The sequence below is a fragment of the Urocitellus parryii genome, chromosome 1, assembly GCF_045843805.1.
Source record: "Urocitellus parryii isolate mUroPar1 chromosome 1, mUroPar1.hap1, whole genome shotgun sequence".
Taxonomy (NCBI): domain Eukaryota; kingdom Metazoa; phylum Chordata; class Mammalia; order Rodentia; family Sciuridae; genus Urocitellus; species Urocitellus parryii.
The window spans coordinates 266,138,554-266,162,914 of record NC_135531.1 but is presented as its reverse complement, the minus strand read 5'-3'; the positions used below and the strand labels follow the sequence as shown (position 1 = coordinate 266,162,914).

Below are 24,361 nucleotides of genomic sequence, written 5' to 3'. Positions count from 1 at the left end.
AAACTATATTATGAGAGAGTGGAAACACACCAATTGGCTGAGGCTTAAATACTATGGAAGAAAGTACTATTCTCTACCCTCTAGGAACTTTATGTGGAAAAAGATTCTAACTAGATTTTAAAATCAGATACAACACTTTTTTTTTATACATTTATTCTGTTTATTTATTTTTATGTGGTGCTGAGGATTGAACCCAGTGCCTCGCACATGCTAGGCAAGCACTCTGCCATTGAGCCACAACCACAGCCCCTCTAACTAGATTTTAAGTGGTAGTAGGTTGGTGCTCAGCTAGTTCAATAATAAGGAGAAGAATGTAAATCCATGTTTCCTATTTTGTCAGTATTTTCACAGGATTGTAGTTGATGCAGAGTTGTCTGAGCACCCTCCTAGGCCTACATTACTTTGGAGATACTTTGCTAAATTACGCCTTTTCTGCAGATGGAGGAATTGGAGCAAGGCCTGTTGATGCAGCCATGGGCTTGGCTACAGCTTGCTGAGAACTCCCTCCTGGCCAAGGCTTATATCACCAAGCAGGGCTATACCTTGCTTGTTTCGGATCTTCAACAGGTGTGGCATGAACAGGTGGATACTAGTGTGGTCAGCCAGCGAGCCAAGGTAAGTGTAAAGAGAAGTACCACTGTGAGGATATGTTCTTTCCTAGTGAAGGTCAGGGGATGTTAATGTCAACCAGCTTGACCACTTGTATGTTGGCAAGGAAGATTGAAATGAGTTGATACAATTCCAGTTTCAGGTTGAGCATCCCTCATCTAAAAATCCAAAATTCAAAATAATCTAAAATATGAAATTTCTGAGCATAGGGCACTTACAAAGTTTCACATTTCAGAGCATTTTAGATTTTGAAATTTGGGTTGCTCAACCGGTAAACTCTTACACATACATTCCAAAATCCAAAACTCTGAAATATGAAACACTTCTTGTTCCAAGGAATGTTCAACCAGTTATGTCCTACACTTCTGTCTGCAGCTGTGGAATCTTTCTGGGATGAGGGGAGAAGGGAGGACGGGGAGAGAGAAGGAAGGGATAGTATATGTGTTTCTGTAGCATGATAATGCATAATGTGACCTATGTTGTCTAATCCATACAGGTCTTCTGTAAATTGATCTTGCCTAAGACAGAACTTTTTTTTTTTTTTCATTTTAGCGTTTTTAATGCAAATTGTAAATATGGTTATTTTATTCCTGCATCTTCTCAATTGTTTCTTCTTTATATTTGCCCTTTTCCTTTCCTACTTGGCAAGACTTGGCCTTCCGTTCCAGGATCTTTTTGCCGTCTTTGTCCAGTTTTAGCCTGGTGATAACCACCTTGCTGGGGTGAATGCCCACATGGACAGTTGTGCCATTAGCCTTTTCCCGCTGAACCCGTTCAATATAGATGACATATTTCTTCTAGTAAACCTGGACGACTTTGCCAATCTGCTGACCTTTATAATGTCCTCGCACTACCTGAACTTCATCATCCTTTCGGATTGGCATAGATCGAACATTGTACTTTTGTCTCAGCTCTTTGGAAAGAGGGGAAGACATAATATTCCTGCGAATGTGTGATGGTGCATTGAAATGCCTTTTGCGGTTCTTGCTTCGGTCAGAAGTCACAAAAGGATTGAATTTCAGGATGGCCGCAAAAGGGAAGATAGAACTTTGAAGTAGGCCAGTTGATTTTTGTGACTCTTGTTACCTTTGTTTTTGTTTTCTTCTTTCCTATTGTGATGTTTTTCTCTTTCTTTCCCTTCCTCTCATGCCCATTGTCTTCACATTAATCAGGGCTTTCCTTTGCTACTGCTCAAGAGGGAGTTAATTTCCTTTTAGCACCCTCAGTGTGTAAAACTACTGTCTTTTCAGGAGCTGAACAAGCGACTGACTGCTCCCCCTGCAGCTTTTCTCTGTCACTTGGATAATCTGCTTCGCCCATTGTTGAAGAATATTGCTCACCCTAGTGAAGCGACCTTCTCTTGTGATCTTGTGGCAGAGGCACTGATTCTACGGGTGCGGAGTGAGCTTTCTGGTCTCCCCTTCTATTGGAACTTCCACTGCATTCTAGCTAGTCCTTCCCTGGTAAGTTCAAGTCAGATTTGGGGTGGACGTCGGGATGCCAGCTGCTTGAGATGCAGCTTTAGGAGTCTTTATATTTTTGTAAACCCTGTTTGAAATTCTTCTCCAATCAGAAAACTTTCCTTGACCAGACAGTGGCAAATAAGAAAGATTTTTGACTGGTATTAGCAGGGGTCAGACCTACATACTTTATTCAGGGACTTTATTCATTAGTTTATTTATTGAACCACCTATGTACTGCTAATTACTGAGTATCCCAAAACGTGTGTGTGTGTGTGTGTGTGTGTATACATATGTATATGGCTTCCTCCTGGAGTTTATACTAATGAGGAGACAGAAAGGAAATTATGATAAAGTGTGGTAAGTTCTGTTACTGAGACAGGCCCCAAATGGCTTGAGGATCAGAGAAAACCTCTTTGAATAGTGAATTTCTGAGTTGTTTTGATGATGATTTGGGATAAAACAAAGAGAAAAATCATTCTCAGCAAACAGGTATGGAGATGTGTAAGTGTGGACTGAGTTTAGGAACTTTATAACCGTAGTATGATAGGAAGGCATGAGAAATGGGGTGAGTTTAAAATAGGGGTTTTACATGGTCCCACTTGTGTTTTATCAGGACTGCTCATAACGGTGGACTAAGTGCTGATGTTAGTTATTTTTCTGAGCATTGTCTGATCTTTTAATCCTAATGACTGTCCTGCAAAATATGTATTACTGACCTCATTTTCCAGAGCAGGAAACTGAAATTGAAGGTAACTTGTCCAAAGTCATCCAGGTTATAAATGAGTGAGTTAGAAATTGAACTCCATATCAGTCAAGTCTGAAGGCCCACTTTAGGGACTAGGAGAGTCATTATCTTCTTCTCACTTGTAATTTTCGTGCTCTAAGAGCTTTTATTAGAAATTAAGCATTGAGCATTGAGAACTAGTTTTCATGAATAACAAACAGGGCTTATTTTAGTAGCACTAGAGGTCAGGGTGTTCTCTGTGGGAGGACTAGGGGACAAGTTTCTCAACAGAGGGATCTGCAGAAAGTAAGCGTCATTTCCCAGCCTATGTGTTTAGTCTCCCACAGGTGGAATGATGCTCTAGCATCCCTATATGACTGTGAATGGAACAAAAGACATTTTTATAAACTGTTCACTGATGTTTATTCATGAACTGGAACCCAGTAAAACTTGACTTGAGTGCTAAGAGAACTACTTCTCACTCATTTCTGTATTTCTAAGGCCAATATATTGCCTAGCATGTAGTCAGTCAAATTTGTGGATTTTAATTGAACTTCTTGTGAAAGTTTCCATCCTGTTTGAGATATAGAATTTACCTGTATCATTTAAATCCCTCATGACTTTTTCTAAGTGACACTAGGTGGCACTGTTCTCTCAAGAATGAACCCAAATATTTCCTCAGCCTTTGGGAATCTTAAGTGATATCTGATTTCACTTTGCTTTACATGGTTCTATACACAGGATAGTGTGACTTTGGAGGCAGCTCTTCTTGGAGGCTGATGGACTCCAACAGTTTCTTCTTTCCAAAGAATATAGTGGGCTTGGGATATAACTCAATGGTAAAGCATTTGCCTAGCATGTGCCAGGCCCTGGGTCTGATCCCCTGCACCACAAAAATAAATAAATAATTTTTAAAAGGATACAATAAAAGAGCACTTGTTTAATATTATAAGTAAAGAAATATGTGGAGAAAAACTAGCACACTATTCTAATTGAGGAACTATAGTAAGAGAAGAAGCCAAAAAAAAAAAAAAATGTGTTAGGTGGGTGAGCCTTGATTGGCTATGGGCAGAAATTAGCTTTGAACAATTGATTAACAACTGTACTTTAAGTGAAAATAAAATACTCATCATTAAAAAAAGAGGAATGTCACTCCAGGGAAACCCCGGAGCCTGGGGAACTGTAGGGAAGAGTCATAGCCGCAGGCGCTGGCAGGGGTGTAGGCAGATGCTATTTCAGGCTTCTGTGTGTGTGTCTGTGAGGTCATGCGGTTATAATTTTTGTTTGTTACTCATTCTTGTGATAGTTTTCACTTTTTTTTGAATGGGTAATTCATCCAAAGTCAAACATTTCAAACAGCATTTAAAGGTTTACAGTGAGAAAACAGTCTCCTTTCTGCCCCTCTTCAGTCCCTCATTTTCCTTCCTTTTTTTGTTGGGAGGTTACTAGGGATTGAACTCAGGGGCATTCAACTACTGAGCCACATCCCCAGCCCTATTTTGTATTTTATTTATTTATTCTAATTTGTTATTCATGACAGCAGAGTGCATTTTAATTTATAGTACGCATATAGAGTGCAATTTTTCATGTCGTGTTATCTATAAAGTAGAGTCACATCATTCATGTCTTCATACGTGTACTTAGGGTAATGGTGTTCATCTCATTCCACCATCTTTCCTACCTCCATGTCCCCTTCCTTCCCCTCCCTCCCCTTTGCCCTATCTAAAGTTCCTCCATTCCTCCCATGCTCGCCCCCATCCCCATTAAGGATCAGCATCCACATATCAGAGAAAACATTTGGCCTTTGTTTTTTGGGATTAGCTTACTTCACTTAGTATAATATTCTCCAGCTCCATCCATTTACCTGCAAATGCCATGATTTTATTTTATTTAGAGACAGGGTCTCACTGAGTTGCTTAGCATCTGGGTTCTCCTGCCTCAGCATCCTCAGCCGCTGGGATTACAGGCGTGATTGCACCACCGCACCCAGCTTCATTTACCTTCTTCTTCTTTTTTTTTTTTTTTAAAGAGAGAGTGTGTGTGAGAGAGAGAGAGAGAGAGAGAGAGAGAGAGAGAGAGAGAGAGAATTTTTAATATTTATTTTTTAGTTCTCGGCGGACACAACATCTTTGTTGGTATGTGGTGCTGAGGATCGAACCCGGGCCGCATGCATGCCAGGCAAGCGCGCTACCGCTTGAGCCACATCCCCAGACCCCTCATTTACCTTCTTTAAAGCAACTGCTGATATTCCTTTATCAGCTTCTTGTAAATTCTTTAAAAAAGCTCTATGTAGTGTGTGTTTTATGTACATACACAGTCAAATACATATTTACAAATACATGTATAGTTCTACAAATGGCATCATGCTGTACACTGCTCAATATGTTGACTTTTTCACTTAATTATATAGAGATCATTCATGTCAATATGTTTAGAAAACCAGTATAATATTTTTAAATGGCAACTTAGTATTTTATAGTTTTATCAATATGTATTTAATTGATCTACTATTAGTAGACATTTTTTATTTCTAGTGTTTTGTTATATACTGTGATTATCTTTACATTTATTTATTCATTTATTTTTTGTGGTGGTGGGGATTGAATCCAGGGCCTTTTGCATGCAAGGCAAGCACTTGTATCACTAACCCTATATTTACTTTTTCTGTGTGTTAAATGTATAAGTAAATTTCTGAATGTGGAACAGCCAGGGCAAGGAGTATTTTCATCTTTAATTTTGCTAAACCAATGCCAGAGTATTCTCCAGAGACCTTCAGTCCTACCAGCCATAGAAAGAGTAGGAGAATACCTAATTACCTACAGCCTCTACCATATAATGTATGCATAATAACAACTCAATGGTTCTTAAGTTGCTGCAGGATATTGTGGAACATATGAGGTTTGGGGTCTCTGCATTATAACTTTGAGCTGGTCTCCACTTGTGATGAACTTCTCATCTCTTTTCCTCCTTCCTACTGTCTGCTCTTTGTATTATCTAATATAATTCTTAATATTCTATATTTTTCCTTTCGAATTTGTCACCCCTTTGACCATTTTATGATCCCAGGAGTCATTTCTCAAGGTTTTTAGTGGTAGAAAGCATAGGCTTTGGAACCAGCTGATTTGATTTTGTAATTAACCCCAGCACTTTCATATTTCACCATTTATGTTTTTTTTCTTTAGCTATAAAATGGAGATACCAATTACAATCTTTTTACAGACTTGTGAGGATTAAATGAAAATATGTGTAACATTGCTCGACTTTAGTATTATATTGTATCTGTGAAAGCAAACAGTTAACTCCATAATTTTTCTTTTTGAAAAAGACAAGGACCATGAAAGTAGTTGAAGTTAAGACATTTTCATATTAAAGTTATGTGAGAGTCAGGACTGGAATCTAGGTCTCCTGCTCTCTAGTCTGTTACCCATTTCACTGTGTCACCTGATATGATTCATCTGGAGTTGAAAACTGCTATTCTGTCTCCTGCCTTGTGAGCATTTCTGTGGGAAATCAGAGGACGTTGGGGGAAATTCTAAATGGTTGAAGATTGGCAACTTCTGCTCTGTATCTACCACACTTCCTAACCTCTCTAACTGTTGGGCGTTCTTGGAGAGCAGAGGTCCTAGAGCACATGTTAGGTTCCTGGTAAGTATTGGTTGAATTGATTTGTGACCTGCATCTCTTCATCCTTTGCTGTCTGTAAGTGAAGGGGAGTATCCTGACCTCCTAAAGCACATCAGGATTTTTCCTTGTAATGTCTGTGCATTTGCTTTGATCTGTTTACACATTTGTGCCATTCTTTCTTTTTTTTTTCTTTTTACTTTTTAGTTTTAGGTGGACACAATACCTTTATTTTACATTTATGTGGTGCTGAGGATCGAACCCAGTGCCTCATGCATGCCAGGCGAGCACTCAACCACTGAGCCACAACTCCAGCCTCTGCACCATTCTTTCTTATGACCATTGATACATATTTTCAAGATTTCTATCCAGAACAAAACAAAGCTATCTGGTTTAAGGGAAATCATTTTAGTGTTCATTTAACTTTGAAAGTAATTATACCTCAGTAATTCAGAAGGTATAATACAATCCTATGAAATTATTACTATTTATTTATTTCCTGAGGGTTGAACCTTGGTTCTTGCACATGCTAGGAAAGCACTCTACCACTGAGTTACATCCCCAACCCTTTTTAAATTTTTTATTTTGAGACAGGATGTCACTAAGTTACCTAGGCTGGCCTCAAACTCACAATCCTCCTGTCTCAGCCTCCTGAGTTGCTAGGATTATAGGTGTATACCCTATGAAATTATTTGAGCAGATGAAAAGATGAAATATGTACTGATAAAACTGTTGCTGTTGCTGCTATATAGACATTAGGGTCTGATAGATCTTTTGAGTAGCCTGGTATATTATTATCATATTTAATTAGACATAACATTGATTAAAACTTACCATATTTCATGATATATTCTGTACCACTCAGAGAGATTGCTATTAAGGTGTCCCTTTACTCCCTGAGAGAGGCTAATTATTAACTTTAGGAGTACCTGTTATTTGAGTGGTGCCACCAAATGCATGGTGTGGTTGCTTGAGCAGTGATAATTATTTTCAACCCAACTCACCAAACCTAGCCTGGCATTTAACAAATATTCAACTTTTTATCCCTCCTGATCTACTTTAACCAGGACCAAACTTAACAAAACTATTTCTAGGAAAGAGAATTGGGTCTAGAGCATAAAAATCTCCCCCAAACTGTACTTCCGCCACATTCTGAGCAGTACTTCTTGGAGACCTAAGTGTCCTGAAGACCTGAGTTACGAGGCAGTGTCAGGTTGGGGTGTGCTGTGTGATAGAAAGAAATAACGAACATCTAGAGTTTGACTTGGCTTCTGACCTTCCATCCTATGCCAGCACCACTCTCTCTTTGCCCACTTCCCCACATCCAGTCTTTCCTAATTGATTATTAGAGAAATGTGGAAAAAAAGTATTTTCCATATAATTTGAGTCACAACACAAGTAGAAGTTTTAGTGGTAACTTTTACCTAGAAAAATTAATGGAAAATGAAAACACAAGAGTCTGAAGAGCTCAGACTTCTGGTCCTGATTCAGATTAATCTGGCTTGCACATCCTATGAGAATCTCTGGTACCTTTTCTTCATTTCAAGCCTGTGTTGGGGTATCCTGTCTAAAGTCTTCCTTCCTGTTTATTTATTGTATTTTGTTTTCAGTGCTTAGGATTGAACCTGGAACCTCATGTATGCTAGGCAATTGCTCTGCCACCAAGCTGCACCTCTAGTCTTAAATTGCTCCCTTTTAGGACTAAGACAGGGGTTGGTATACTGTGGCCAGCAGGCCAAATCTAGCTTATTGCCTCTTTTTGGAAAGTTATATTGGAACACAGCCATCTCCTTTGTTTACATATTGTCTGGGGTTGCTTTAGTGTGCCACAACAGCAAAGTTGAGTAGTTGTGTCAGAGACTGTATGGTCTACAGAGTGGAAAATATTGACTATCTGGCTTTTTCCATAAAAAAATCTTCTTGACCCCTGATCTAGAGCACCACTTCTTAGTTCCTTCTTTAATTTGTGTCCTTCAGGGGAAAAAGAAAGTAACTCTGGTAGCATCCCCAAGCCACAAATAGGTGATTGACTTTGTTATTTTCTTTATTTTTATTTATTTATTTTTTAATATTTATTTTTTTAGGTTTAGATGGACACAACAAATGCCTTCATTTTTTTTCATTATTTAGAGAATACTTTATTAGTTTCTGTAATCAAACCCACGTAGATAAGACCTTACATATTTAATACAGTGCATTACCCCTGTACAAATGGAAAAAAAATTAAGTTTAACATTTCTAGACCAATATGGCTGTTAATTTCTGTACAATGCCAACTCAACACGGTAAACTGGGATACTTTTCCAAAGTTGACAGCACAGCTAAAGTTTCCAAAAATTCAAATTATCTATATATGTATATATATATATATGTATTTATATTTATATAAAAAGACCAATAATAGCAGTATGTTCTGCATCAGCAGCAGCAACAGCGTTTCCAGGTTCTGCAGTCATCTGAACAGAATCATAGACACACCCAGCACACTCCATTTAAAAATGGGGGGAAAGTAAAAAAAACAAAAACAAAACAAAACCCGAGAAAACAGCAAAGTTCTGTTACTGTTGTGATACCTGGCACCATTTTTTCTTATTAGCTTCTCAATCATCATCTGAAAAGAAAACATTCTAGAGTAATATCATTAAAAACAGCTCTGATAAAGCACGGTCACTACCACGTATCATAAAGCAGGTACGAGAGGTTTAACATTCACAGCATATGATACAGTACTGTCCTACATCTGCAATACTAGAGGGTACAATTACAAAGGCAATTATTTGAGACTTGATTCTACTTTTACAGCAGAGGGCCAAAAGGATGGTATGACACAGCTCTGTAAAGAAATGTACTTCCTTAGGATTTCCTTTCACTGGCGGCACAGTTCCAAGTACTCACTCTCTTCAAGAACGTCAGCTAAAAACCGTTAATGGGGAGGGGGGGAAGGAACAAAAAGCAAAACAAAACAGCCATTGGATCCATACAAAGGTGACCAAGTGGAAGCAAGCAAGACTCAACCTAACTAGCATTTGACCAAATCTGTCATGTTTGAATGGTGAACGCTCCATGGAAGAAAGGAGATGCCTAGTAGTGCTCCAAGCTTCAGACCATGCCTTCATTTTTATGTGGTGCTGAGGATCGAACCCGGGTCCCGCCCGTGCTAGGCGAGCACTCTACTGCTGAGCCACAATCCCGGCCCCTAGTTATTTTCTTTGAGAGACTAATGGACACCTTGCATGGGTGAATTAAATGATTATTCTGTACAGTTCTACATTATCATACGAGAGCATCATTATAGCTGCACTGTAGTATGGCTCTGCTAGCATCCTTCTTTTTTTATTAATTTTATTTTATTTTTACACAAATGGAGCACAACTTTTCATTTCTCTGGTTGTACATGATTCAGAGTAACACCATTCATACAATCATACCCATACATAAGGGTGATAATGTTTGTCTCATTCCACCACCTCCCGCCGCCATACCTTCCCCTTCCCTCTCCCCACTCTGCTCATTCCAAAGTTCCTCCATTCTTCCCTTGCCACCTGCTTCCCTCATTATGTTAGTATTCAGTTATCAGAGAAAAGATTTGGCCTTTGTTTTCTTGGGATTGGCTTACTTGCTTAGCATGATATTCTCCAACTTCGTCTATTTACCCGTAAATGCCATAATTACATTTTTCTTTATGGCTGAGTAATATTCCATGGTGTATTTATACCACAGTTTCTTTATCCATTCATCTATTGAAGGGTATATAATCTGTTTCTACAGTTTATGTATTTTGAATCGAGCTACCATAAACATTGAAGTAGCTGCATCACTGTAGCATGATGATTTTAAGTCCTTTGGGTATAGACTGAGGAGTGGGATAGGTGGGTCAAATGGTGGTTCCATTCCAAGTTTTCTAAGGAATTTCCATACTGTGCTAGCATCCTTCTTACTTCTTGTTAAAAGCAAGGTATATTTGGGTGGGTATTTTATTTATTTCTTGGCTAGTCTTTTAGAAATTGACGTGCTTTTATTATAACAACAACCTGAAACTCTGCTGCATTTGTGGAAACAGATTGAAATTCTGGGCTATCATCAGCCCTGAAATGGCACTTGATAAATGATCTAACTTGAACTTCAGAGCTCTCTACTTTCTGTTGAATTTTTGTTTTCTGTTATACTCCAGCTGGTGTACTCTGTTTTAGCCACTAGCCATACCTTCTTTGTTTTTTTTTTTTTTTTTGCTTCCAGGTGTTGAACCCACAGGTGTTTAACCACTGAACCATATTCCAGGCCCTTTTTGCTATTTTTTAATTTTGAAGTACAGTCTTACTAAGTTGCTTAGGACCTTGCTAAGTTACTGAAGCTGGCCTTGAACTTTCGATCTTCCTGCCTCAGCCTTCCAAGTTGTTGGGATTATAGGCATGTGCTATCATGTCTGTCTACCACACTTACTCTCTTGAGGACTGCTTGAATATTCTGCTTTTATTTCTTAACCTCTGCTGAGAGTTGAGCAAATACTTTCCCTTTCTCAACTGTATCACATCATTGTCTCTAAATCACAACTCTTAAGTTAATCTATCCATATTCTATCTGGGTCATAAAGGTAGTCCTTGAGCCTCTTTAATAAATTTATTTAATTATTACGTTTATATTTATGCTCATCTAAATGGATTGCTTGCCTTTGAAACTATAAATTCTTGTGAAAATATTCTTTGGTGTTTTCTTCTAGTACCTAATGCAGAGAGTACTCTGGAAACATCTGTTGGCTAACTGATGTCTCTTTTCCATCAAAGGTCTCCCAACATTTGATTCGTCCTTTGATGGGCATGAGTCTGGCCTTGCAGTGCCACGTGAAGGAGTTGTCAACATTGCTTCGGATGAAAGATCTAGAGATCCAGGACTACCAGGAGAGTGGGGCTATGCTGAGCCGAGGTGAGAGGACATTCTTTGAGGAATTGGGTAAGGAGTGGGACAGGTAGTCCAAAGGTCTTAGAGAATGGAGAAGCTCATGTGCATTGGGAAATTGTTTCCCCTGGGGTGAGTGTTGGGTCCTGACTAGGAACTGGAGACTTGATAGTAAGTAGATGACACTTTTTTCTACCTTGAGTACCTGGCTGGTGCCTAAGTGGCCAGTGGAAGCTATAAAGGACAAACATGTCCTAGGAAATGACAGGGGAAGGCTTTGGAAAGGAGCCAACAACTATACAAAATTGTACTAGGCAAGGCGAACTTGGGAGTTTAGGACGTTGCAAAGCACCAACTTCAAAGTAAAAATTCCGTTTGACATGCCATTTTGTCAATGGAAATGGCAGGAGGATCTCATAGAGCAACTGCTGCCCCTGAACTGCCATTTGTTGCCAGTTGCCCTCTCCTCCTTGTGTTTGCCCACATACTCTCAATCCTCCTTCTCTCACCTGGCTAGGGGGGATCTCTGGGAGGGCATCTTTCTGTTCTGGACTCTGTTCCTTTTCATCCAACAGGTAGGAAGCTCATCCTCAGGATCATATTTCTTTTTCTTTGACCCTTCTTATTACAGGTCGATTGAAGACGGAGCCATTTGAAGAAAATGCTTTCTTGGAACAGTTTATGGTAGAGGTAGGGTAGTTATTTCCTTTCTTCTTCAAATTTGAGCACTTAAAGTGCCTGGATAGTGCTGGGCATGATGGTGCATGCCTGTAATTCTAGCAGCTCAGGAGGCTGAAGCAGGAGGATTACAAGTTCAAAGCCAGCCTCAGCACTTTAGTGAGGCCATAAGCAACTTAGTGAGACCTGTCTAGTAATAAAACATAAAAAGAGCTGGTGTTGTGGCTCAATCGTTAAGTGTCCCTGGTTTCAGTTCCTGCCACCTCTTTCCCCACAAAAAAGGTACCTGGATGGTGACTTGCATTTTGGGTGGTAGGTGGCTTGTATGGTTGGAAAGCCCTTTGTCTGAAAAAAAAATGGCTATAGAAAATCTGATAAAGCTTGAGATGTACATAGGGAAGATGGGGGAAGGAAAGGGGATGAATACAAAAGGCAAAAGCAGACTAATTAACAATTGTAAAATACCTCTGTTAAAGTACCTGGGAATTTCATTTGGAATTCTCTAACCTTGGGAAGCTTGATTGGCCAGTTGTTAACTTGTGCTTATTGAGATCTGAATTGTGGAGTAGAAGTGTAGTCATCGTTACTTGTCCAGTCCCTTCAGCATCTAGCAGTAGAGGAAAGTTAAAAGCTCAGGGCTACCATCTGGGGACTGTCTTGTGGGTGCTGCAGGCCGTGGAAAATCACAGTGTTTATACAAGGGGATTGGCAAAGGAATGAATGGGGAGTAGATAATTGTGGCCTGTCAGAAGCTACTGCCTAGGTTTCCCTTCTAAAGATTAAGCTTGGCCAAAAGAAACATCTGTTGAAGGCCAAACAGTGGGAGTATTAATAATGGTGACCTTTGATAATACCAGTCAATATTGATCTTTTCCTTCTCTAATTCTTTTGGGACTTGTTGGTTATACAGTTAGTACCTTAGTATTATTGCCCCATTTTCTAATTATACATATTATCCAAGTTACTATGTAAGTAAATAATGCTATTATAATATTGTTATATACAGATTATTCATATTTCTATCTTGCCCTTTAGGCTACTTGTAAGCTTCTTATGGATAAGTTCTGTGTCTCAGATCTCTTTAGAACCTGAAATAAACTCTTTTCACAGGGGCTAGACGTAAAGCAGGTATTCTTGATCTGGAACCTTCTGTTCTTTCTATTCATTGACTGAGATTTAATACTTGAAGTCTTAACACTAGGAGCAAAAAAAAGTGGGGAGAGCTGAGTACTCAGCCCATGTACTGAAGTAGTTTTAACTCTGGAGAAGAAGGAAAGCTTGCATTGCTAAGTCCTAAAACATAATTAATGTCAAATTCTTGGGGAAAGAGAGACTGTTACACCTAAATATGTGACAGAGATTTCTTTTTTCAAAAACTCAAGTTTGTTTTTTAAATATTTATTTTTTAGTTATAGATGGATACAATATATTTTATTTATTTATTTTATGTGGTGCTGAGGATCAAACCCAGGGCCTCACACATGCTAGGCAAGCGCTCTACCTCTGAGCCACAACCTCAGCCCTTGATAGAGATTTCTTAGGCCACTTTTCTCTCAGATGGCATTAAGGAGTGTTAACACAGCCTGGAGCTGGTGTACCATTTACCTGCCTCAGGCCCTGCATTAGAGTTCAGGGCTAACTCTTAGCCTTCTCTGCTGGTCTAGCGCCTATGTGCTTTCCAACTTGACTCCATAACGTTTTACTATATGTGCTTTATGTTTCAGCCATAAGAAATGACTTTTGATTTTCCCAGATGCTGTTTTGTTTTATCTTGCCTTTATGATTTTATAACATTGTTTCCTTTATCTAGAATGACCAATGTGCTGGCCTTATCTACCTTGTAAACTGTTCATCTTTTAAGTGTCAGCTTCAGCTTCTTTGGAAGATCTTTCTGGACTCTCATTATAAAAATAATCCTTTCCTGCTATTAGAGTGCATTGGTTTATACTTTTTTTTATGTCTGCAAAACTGTAGCTTTCTGCTGCTGATCTTTGATTTCTTTCCCCTTCCCACCCCATACTGGGGATAGAACCCAGGGGCACTTTACCACTAAGCTAAGTCTCCATCCCTGTTTATTTTGAGACAGAGTCTCACTAAATTGTGCCAAGCTTGCAGTCCTCCTGCCTCAGCCTCCTGAGTTGTTGATCTTTGGTTTCTTTGAGGGCAGGGACCATGTTGAATGCATTTCTGTCTTCCCAGCATGGATTATAGTGCCTAGAAGAAGTAGGTTCTCAATAAGTTTGTGTATGCATATTTTGATAAATCTATGCCAGGGGGAATTGTGTGAATTTTGTGGCAGTGTGGCCTGTAAATACATTGTTGCTTTTAAGGGCTATATATGAGGACTTCAGTTATTATCATGGTTTATTTTGCAGCTTTAGATAAATCACTTCTCTCAGAGCCACTATTTTCTCATTTTTAAAATCGGAGGCTCATCTCTTTCATGCTGCTGGGGGAGGGCTCCATCCCTGTAGAATGTAATGAGAAAGCCATATAATCCAGGTGCTAACTCAGGGATGGTGTTGGTAGTTGCAATTAATTACTTCATGAGTTCTGGTCCTCTAGGCACTGGGTGGATTGCAGCCAAGCCTCATAGACTTGTAGAAGTTTTATATATGGGATCATATAGAGATACATAGCTGAAGCTTTCCATTTTATAGATGAAAAAATTGAGTCTCAGAGGTTAAATGACTTACCTATGTTTAGGACTTCCCACATTTCTTGACTCAGAGTCTAAAATGTATCCCTATTCTGTTTCTCTACTTTAACTTGTTGTGCACACCAGCTGAGGAGACATAAGGATAGGGTAATTTGAATTCTTATGACTGTGGGTTCACTGCACTGTCCTCAGAATGTTCTGCATAGCTGCTAGACTGAAAGGACTCTAGAGCACTATTGAGACTATAGAGCTTCATATGGCTACTGCATCTTTTCAGTTACTGTGCTTGCCTAGGGTGCTGCAAACAGGACACAGAAGGGTCATGGGGTCACCCAAGACTGAAATGAAAGGATGTGCCATCAAAATAAGCAACATGGGATAGGAAGATAAACAAACCAGAGAGAGAGCTTGGGATGAAGGCGTGGAGAGGCCAGGCTGATGTCAGAGGGCCACGCGGTCAGTACTTGGGGTCACTCCTATTCTCATTGGAAATATTGCTAGGGAAGAGATTGTAGACAGAGTGCAGGGGCAGTGGGATAGGGAAGTTTCTTGGATATAAGATTAGGAAAAATATTGAAGGATTGAACAGGGATCACTTTCCCATATTTGATCCTTTTTGTTTTTCTTCTCCCCTCAAGAACCTCTGATTTTTCATTTCTAGGGAACCTAAGGGAGCCAATTGATGGCAGCCTAACTAAAGCAGGAATACTGGCAATGTTGATTCAAATCAAGGCTGGGGGAGAGAGGACTGCTGGCATGATCCTCATGTAGGGCAAGATCCCCATATGGAGCATTTCCCAGGATTAGGCTTAAGAGGTATCTTTTGGAGTGGAAGAAAAGTCAAGGAATTGGGCACTGTTATGACACAGCAATTGTAAATGAGTTTAAGATGAAGTTTAGGATGAGTGGCTGCTGTAGCCTTCTCTCCATCTAGTCCACTGGAGGGAGTTTCTTCTCCTGGCCCCATCTGTGCCTCTTTCCCTCCATCTGGTTGCTATCAGGCTATGCGGCTGCTGGCGGGCTCTTTATTTATTTATCCCAGTGTAATGGGATGAGGAGGGAGCTGGCCTAAGGCTAGCATTCCGAGGCCATGCCACTGAGCCACAGGCGGTTTGCATGGGTGTGTGAGTCACTGGGGCTGCATGCTGCTCAAACCAGATGCGGACAGGCTCAGGGACAGCAGGCAGCCTAAAATAGAGCCCCTCCTTCTGCAGCTGGCAACCTCTGGCCAAGAATCAACCCCTGACACCAAAACCTGGACAACTATGTGCAGTTGGCTTCCTCTGGGTGGAGGCCCATTGTAGAGATAGATATTTTGCAATTTTCTCCTTCTCTGTCTTTATATGATGATACTCATAATAGCAGTCATTCCCATTGCTGTATTCTGATTGTCTTATAAGGCTTAAACAATCTGTTCAGTGTAATACATTAACCAAGAAATTTGGAGGCTACAGTTAACATTGATTTGACTCAGCATCCTAAGTGTAGCCGTGGTCCTTGTATCCTGTCTAGTTTTAGTTAGTATCTTCATCCCTGTCTGGTTCCAGGCAGATTCTAGAGCAGATACTTCATGCTGTGAACATATTCATTGCTGCCCTGGTGAATCTATAGTTCATATCAGAATCACCTGAGGGAGATTGGGAGATCTTTAACCTGGCAATTGCTATCCTGTAAGTTTATTCACAAAAGATTCTACTTGGTTTCTTTGGCTGGCTTTCCAGCCTTTACCTGCCTCTTGAATGTTAGTTTTCCCAGGTTTTAGTCCTTGATCCTCTCACCCTTTGCTCTTCTCTCTGGGTTGTCTCGTCTAAACCCCAATGTCAACGTCATCAGTATGCTACTGAGTACCAATATCATATCTCCACTGTGTTTCAGCCTGTATTTCTTTTTGCATCCTTGACATTTCCAGCGGGGTGCTTCATAGACAGCACACCCTAACCATGTCCGAAATGAATTATGTAGTCCCCCAACTCTATTTCTCTTTTCACATGCCTTCTCTTGAGAAACTACCACTGTCTATTCAGTTTTCTAAGCTGGTAACTTAGGAGTCACCACATGTCCTTACTTTGAAAGCCTAACTTAGCAACTTATTTTTTTTTTCTTTCACTACTGGGGACTGAGCCAGGGGTGCTGTACCACTGAGCTATATCCCCAGCCCTTTTATTTTGTTTTGAGACAGGGTCTGAGCCTCAAACTTGTGATCCACTTACATCAGCCTCCTCAGTAGCTGAATTACAGGTGTGCACCACCACATCCAGCTGATTATGCCACTCTCCTTCTTAAAGCCTCTTAATGGTTCCCAGTGGCCTACAGGATAAAGTTCAGACTTGCATGCCACAAAGACCATTTGTGTTTAGTCCTGCTGACGCTTCAGCCTCATCGTCTGTCACTGCATTATAGCACCCTGAACTTCCCTCATCCTAAAGTCTTGGCAGCTTCCTGCTTGTCTTTCTGTTTCAATTCATTTGCCTGGTGTTCTCTTTCCTCTTACCTGTTTAACCTTTCCAACTCTATGTGGACATTGCCTCTCATGTGTGTATTCCATGACAATTTTCCTCTCCCTCAGTCTGCTCTCTTCTTCCAGGTATTGGTATCCTGTTATTCCTATAGCTTCCTGCACAAACCTCTGCCTGAGCATTTGTCATCAAGAAGACACAAGAACAGGAAGGCTAGGGATGGAGAGACAATTAAGTTTGCCAGTCTGACCATTTAGGCTTTTTCATTATAGCATTTATCAGTCCTTCTCATCATTATTCTTTCTTAGCGTGGCTTTCACAGCATACCCTCTTCTGTCTTTCTTCCTGCCTCAACAATTGTTCCTTCTTTTCCCTTACCTCTTACTATTGGAGTGCCTTAGGACTCAGTTCTTATTTCCCTCACTCCCTTATTGGTCTCAACTAGTCTTATGACTTTATTTTATTTTTTAAATTTACATACTTTTTAAATTTTGTCAGTCTTATGGCTTTAAATACCATCTTGTTAGTGATTTAATCTTTATTATAGACCTTATTTTAAAACTCCAGACTGTCTGTACAATATTTCCATTTGGATGTCTACTAGACATCTTAAACTCAACATGTCCAAAACTGAACTCTGAATCTTATTCCCAAATTTGATTTTTCAGCAGCCCAGCCCCTATCCATTTTTTCACTGGCCTAGGCCAAAAACTTGGGAGTCATCTTTGACTCTCATCCTTTTCTCACATTTTACATTCAGTCCATCAGGAAATTCTGTTAGTCCTACCTAAAAAAATATACCCATAATCCTGCCTCTGCTGCTATCATTGGTCTGAGCCACCATCATCTCTTACCTGTGCTTCGGCTGTAGCCTCCTCATTGGTATCCTTGCTGCTACTCCAGGAATGTAGGAGCTTAGCAGGGAGATTCTATTTCAGGGTTTCTTGTGAAATTGCAGTCATGAAGTTAGCTGGGAATGCAGTCATTGTAAGGCCTGGGGAATTCACTCCCAAGCTCTCTCATGGGGCTTTTGGCAGGAAGTGCCATTTCTTTACCACATAGCCTCTCTATAGGGCTACTCAGATGACCTGATTCTGGCTTCCTCCAAAGGCAGTGAGTGATCCAAAAGAAAAACCAAGAAAGCAAGATTGAGACCAAGTGGAGCCACAGTCTTTTTATAACCTAATTTCAGAAGTAACATCTGATCATTGTCTAGCTGTATTCTCTTCATTAGAAGTGAGGTCACCAGGTCCAGATTACACTAGGAGAGGGTCATTAAGCTCTACCTTTTAAGTGGAGCTGTGTCAAAGAATTTGGGGACATACCTATGTGGATTACATTGCATGTGTGTTCACATTTCACATTCCCACTAGCGTTTTACCCCGCCTATTCTATTTAAAATTGTAAGCCACATCCCTGTTCCTCTGCTCCTGGCACTCCCATTTCACTTTACCATGTTCTACTTTTTCTTTTTTTCTTAGTAGTTATCATCCAATATATTGCCAAAAATTTATTTATTTTATTATACTTATTGTTTTTGATTTGTCACCCCACTGCTAGAATGTAAGCTCAACAAAGATAGGGATTTGTTTTGTGTACTGGTCTATCTCAAGTGCCTAGAACAGTGGTGCCTTCATGCAGAGTAGACATTTATTAAATATTTGGTGAGAGGATAAAGGAATCATGTCTTCCCATCTTATAGGCCATCAAGTGATCACCTGTTGGGAGTCTTGAGCTTACCCATATGTGTAAATAGGCAAGTAGCCCAGTTAGCTTGCCATTTTTTGCTGTGTTGCTTTCTTTCCTTAATATTTTTGTTTTCTGGGAGGTGTTCTGAGCTTTGGGATGAAGTATTATTGACTCTTTTGTTATTGAGAGATTACTGACATCTATTTTTAGAACCAGCTAAAAGATGACTACCTAAAAAAACTAGAGGAATAAGAACCTCACAAAACCTTGGAAAGAAAATTATTCCTAGAACCACAAGGGCTCTACATCCACAGTTAGAGGAGCCTCCCCTTTACCATATATCTCCTGTTCAATATATGGAGGAAGGTAAGCATTCTGAGTGTGTTTTTTTCAGAATCTTCATGAGCATCATGAAGAGGATAAGTCTAAATGCATTAAAATATACTCTCTATTATTGTGTATGACCTGAGGAAACCTGCAGTTAATTTATTCTCTCCATGTTCAGTAGTATACACATGAATTATACAAGGTTTTATGATCATTAGGTATGATATTATTGTCATCAATAGGCTCACAGTGTTTAGTGAGTGATTATAAGGGCCATGATGGTAGAATGATTTTTAAAAAGCTTCCCGTAAAAAGCAGCACTTGAACTCAATTTTAATGGTTAGTTTAGGTTTTTTTTAAAATGTTTTTTAGTTGTTGATAGACTTTTATTTTATTTATATGTGGTGCTGGGAATCAAACCCAGTGCCTCACGTATGAGGCAAGTGCTATACTGCTGAGCTATAACTTCAGCCTCTGGTTAAGGTTTTGATAGGGAACTATGTGGATGGCATTTTAGGTAGGAAGCCCACCAGCAAAGATGCAAAAGTAAGAATAAAAATGGGTGAGATTCTTTAACAGTCAAAATTAGATGACATAATTAAAACTACATGGTATCTCGCATAAAAAAAATGGGTGAGGATTAGTAGAAAATGAAGTCAGTGAGATAATAATGAGGCTAAGTTGTGGGGGCCTTAAATGCTATGATGAAGAGGTGGTATTTTATTCTGAAGGTGTTCCTCAATGTTTTTCTTCCTGTAACATTTATTTGCCATTTTAGTCCTCGTATTAACATCAGTCATTATGTGCAGCAATTCTCAAACTGGGGCACATCTAGGAAGGAGTTAGGGCATTTCCTACTTGCAGTTATTAATTACTGTGGTAGACAATGGGAAGCCATTGAAATTTTCGACTTGAGAACTGACATATGAAGGTGATCTTTTAGGAGGGTCAGGCTGTCAGTGGTATGCCTGAGAGATCTGAAGAATAGTGGTGCCATTGAGGGACTGGGAAAATCATGGGTGGGGCTCAATTAAATCTAATCTTGGGCATATAAAGGAATGGTTTTCTTTGCTTCAAACACAAATCCACCAGTATTTGCACTCTGGAATGAAAATCATTTCTGGGGTGGGGGTGGGGATTGCATATGTTTCTCATCTATGTTTCTTCTGACTTTTGCCTTCTATTTGGGGTTTTCTTGCTGTGATTTCTATAGTAAAAGTAACCTAGTTACCAGGGGCCATCATCTTTTCTTTTTGGCCCCCAAAATGGATAAAAGTCCACTTTATTTTCCTTTTACAAGATTTTATAAGGGCCTATATATTTTTTTTTTTAGTTGTAGATGCACAAATACCTTTATTTTGTTTATTTATTTTTATGTGGGGATGAGGATCAAACCCAGGGCCCTGCATGTGCTAGGCAAGCGCTCCAACACTGAGCCACAACCTCAGCCCAGGGCCTATACTTTTAACAGAAAATATATTACAATTTTGAGGGGAAATAAAAAGGAAATCAATATTAAAAATAAAAATGGGACAAAATTACTCACTTCCAAAGGATAAATTTCTAATTTTAAGAATCCCAATAGTGAAGGGCAATCTCATATGCCAAACTTTTTATCCTAAGACACTCAAAACTAGATATTTAAAACTGAGATGGCTTCAGCAGCCAGGGATATATGACAATATGTATATTGGGTCAGATATAAAACAATAGGGAGTTGTAGGGACCTGTAAGAAGTGAAATCTCAAGTACTTCTGTGTCTGATCCAGATAGGCTAGCACAATTTAATAGACACTCATGGGGGGATTGTGTGTCTTACTGCATTCAGAGGAAGTTACCAACTCTCCTAAAATTAAAACTTTTTTTTTTTTTAAGAGAGAGAGAGAGAGAGAGAATTTTTAAATATTTATTTATTTTTTTAGTTCTCGGCAGACACAACATCTTTGTTTGTATGTGGTGCTAAGGATCAAACCTGGGCTGCACGCATGCCAGGCGAGCGCGCTACCGCTTGAGCCACATCCCCAGCCCCTTTTTTTCTGTTTACCTCCACCAAATACACTGTTAGTCTCTCATTTAATTTTAATCTCCTGATTGAGATATCTGTTTAGGCCATCAAGATTGATGTCTTATTTTTGACAAATATCTGTAGAAACTCTCATCAGATGGCCTTGTTGATCTATAAGGTTTGTTTATAGGCCTAACCTATAAGCTTCTTCATGTACCCCCAGAGCATTTTTTTTTAACAAAGTCAACCTTTTTTAAAATTTATTTTTTAATTACAGATGGACACAATACCTTTATATATTTTTACGTGGTGCTGAGGATCGAACTCAGTACCTCACACATGCAAGACCAGCGCTCTACCACTGAGCCACAACCCCAGCCCCCCCCATAGCATTTTTTTTTAAAGATTCACATAGTCGAGTCTCTCTATATTTTACCCTAACATGAGTTTCCTAAAAGTCCATTCATTACAATGTGACAATTTAACAATGCCTTAGCCTATAACTAGGGGAAAAAAAAAAACAATGACTTTTTTATAAAGATAATTAAAAAACAAAAGAACTTTCAGGGACTGGGGTTATGGCTTAATAGAGCACTCACCTAGCACGTGCAAAGAGCTGGGTTCGATCCTCAGCACCACATAAAAATAAATAAATAAAGTAAAGGTATTGTGCCCAACTACAACTAAAAAAGAATTTAAAAATAAAAGTAATACAAAAGAACTTTTCATATTTATGCTGAATTTAAATTGTTTATAGGACATACAATTGAGAATGCTCAGGAAAGAGTAGAAAAAAATAAGGTTGAAGCTTAAGTTGAAAAAAGGCCCTATAGAGGGCTAGGGATGTGGCTCAAGCAGTAGTGTGCTCGCCTGGCATGCACCGGGCTCTGGGTTCGATTCTCAGCATCACATAAAAATAAAATAAAGATATTGTGTCCACCTAAAACTAAAAAATAAATATTAAAAAAAAGAAAAGAAAAAAGGCCCTATAGAAACAGATTTGGGAATCTTCTGGCCAAAGAGCAATATCTGAAGCCATGAGAATAGATACATGTTTTTCTGGGAAGAGCTTGGAGAAAGAAAAGGAAAAAACCAAAACAAAACAAAACAAAGACCCATAAGTTGAGATTTGGGGAACCATTCTGATTGGAAGAAATAATAAGTAGGAGTCAGTAAGGGAAATGTGAGAACAATCAGGAGTGTGTAGTGATTAGCCAAGAAAGGGAAACTAACCAACATTAAGTTCATAGTGTGTGTGTGCTAGTCACCATGTTAGGTGTTGTATATAAGTTATACTTTTTAATCCTTACAATAACCCTAGGAGCAGGTAAGATTATCTTCATTTTAAAGATAAACAAGCTGGGCACAGTGGTGCATGCCTGTAATCCCAGCAGTTTGGGAAGCTGAGGCAGGAAGATCACAAGTTCAAAACCAGCCTCAGCAAAAGCGAGGTACTAAGCAACTCAGTGAGACCCTAAATAAAATACAAAATAGGGCTGAGGATGTGGGTTAGTGGTCGAGTGCCTGAGTTCAATCCCTGGTACACTACTCCCCCCAACCAAAAAAGAATTTAAAGATAAACAAGCAGAGACTCAGGGATGAAGTAATTGGCTTAGGGTCAGTCAGCTGATTTATTCATACTTGTCTTGATTCAAATCCTGTGCACTTCACATCATCAGGGATGGTGATCTGAAGTGCCATGTGCACAAGCAAGATCAAAGAGAATGGGCAGTTGATAGGAAAGATCACCAGGCAGTTCGTGATCTTGAGCAGTCTCTGTGATTGCAGGCAGTTAAAGAAGAACAATGGATAAGGCAATGGAGACAATGAATGGAGAACTCTCCTCAGAGAAGTTGCACAACATAAAGGAAATGAGAGACAACTGGAAAGCCAGTGGCTTAGGCAAAATAAAATTTTAAGGCACATATGGATTTGAAGGCCAAAGAGTAGCCAGTGGATGAGAAGGCGGGAAAAGGGCCAGTAGGAGAGCAAGGATCTATAGGGCTGAGCTAAGGGAAAGAATTTCATTCTTCCTCTGGGATTTATGGATGGTTTGAAAGGATGGGCAATAGTTTGAAGATGGATAACTGGATTTCTGCATACTTCCAGCCTTTCCCCGCACCCTCAACCCCCTGCCCAGGAATTGTAACATTTTTATCCAGTGATTTTAAAGTCCTTTCCAGGGGCATTCAATTTCCCTTACTTAAAGAGAGACATGCACAAGAGGTTCATGAGTTTTATCCCCACCCCACCCCCAAAAATGGGGAGGGAGCACAAATGATACATGATTTTTCTGTTATGACAGAAATCATGAAACGAACAGGAGTAAAAACACAAGCTATATTTCTTTCTTCTTCTGAACTCCTACAATGCTTTGTATCTTTCCTATGTCACTTTTGCCTTGTAAGAATTTCTAGACTTATTTTCCATTAGTTTTTATAGTTCTCAGGGAAGGATGGATTTGCTCATTTGTTTCCTTTTTCTTGCTTTTTTTTCTTTTTTTCCATGGACTCAGTGAGACTCTATCACTGAGCTACTGCATCCCCCCAGTCCACCCTCCTTTTAAAATTTTATATTAAGATATAGTCTTATTAAGTTGTCCAGGCTGTCCTTGAACTTGCAATCCTGCTGCTTCAAATCCTGAATAACTGGGATCATAGTTTTGCACCACTGCATCTGGTGGTTTTCTTTTCTGAACCCACTGCAGTGCCTTATAGATAGAAGTACACAATCAGTCGTAGTAACTTAAACTTAAAAATAACTTCACATTTTATTTTGCCTGGCATTCAGGGATTCTCTCACATTGGTGCATATTGTCTCTAATTATAGAAATGGAAAAAGAAAATGAAAGTATCAACGTACCTTTAAGTGTCACATGGTCTGTTGGCTTTATAAGTTTACCTGTATATCTCAAGACCTAAAGTAGTCTCTCTCATATCCTTCACTCATGGATGATGTTTATTTTGACTAGTGCGCCACATTGAAAAGAATGTTCTATAGAGACTGAGTCCTTTAGGTTGGCAGCTTAGCTGTCCAGGGTTTAGGGAATGAAACTGCAGGATTCATGGGCATCCTCATCTCCTTTTAGGGAATTTTCAAGGGAGAAATTGCCAGAAGGTCCAGAAAGAGTATTTTTAATTCTGTGTGGAAGATCTATTTGCTTTTCTATTTAGAAGTTTAAACTCTATGTGGACAGTACTTATTAGACACCATTGAAAATATTATAAAAAATAGTTT

The 24,361-nt window shown here is 39.4% G+C and overlaps 1 protein-coding gene and 1 pseudogene across 4 annotated transcripts in view; one reads left to right on the top strand and one right to left on the bottom strand.

Moving 5' to 3' along the window:
- Positions 1-24,361, top strand: part of Nhej1 (non-homologous end joining factor 1) — an 89,114-nt gene that overhangs the window by 2,620 nt on the left and 62,133 nt on the right. For 3 of the 4 annotated variants that reach the window (XM_026390429.2, XM_026390432.2, XM_026390428.2), the window contains 4 exons: positions 439-615; positions 1,860-2,072; positions 11,199-11,337; positions 11,942-12,000. In XM_026390429.2, coding sequence (XP_026246214.1) covers positions 439-615; positions 1,860-2,072; positions 11,199-11,337; positions 11,942-12,000 — 588 coding nt within the window. The remainder of the gene's footprint in view (positions 1-438; positions 616-1,859; positions 2,073-11,198; positions 11,338-11,941; positions 12,001-24,361) is intronic. The other variant, XM_026390433.2, reaches the window with a different exon arrangement.
- On the bottom strand, positions 1,164-1,643 carry LOC113183909 (large ribosomal subunit protein uL24 pseudogene; annotated as a pseudogene).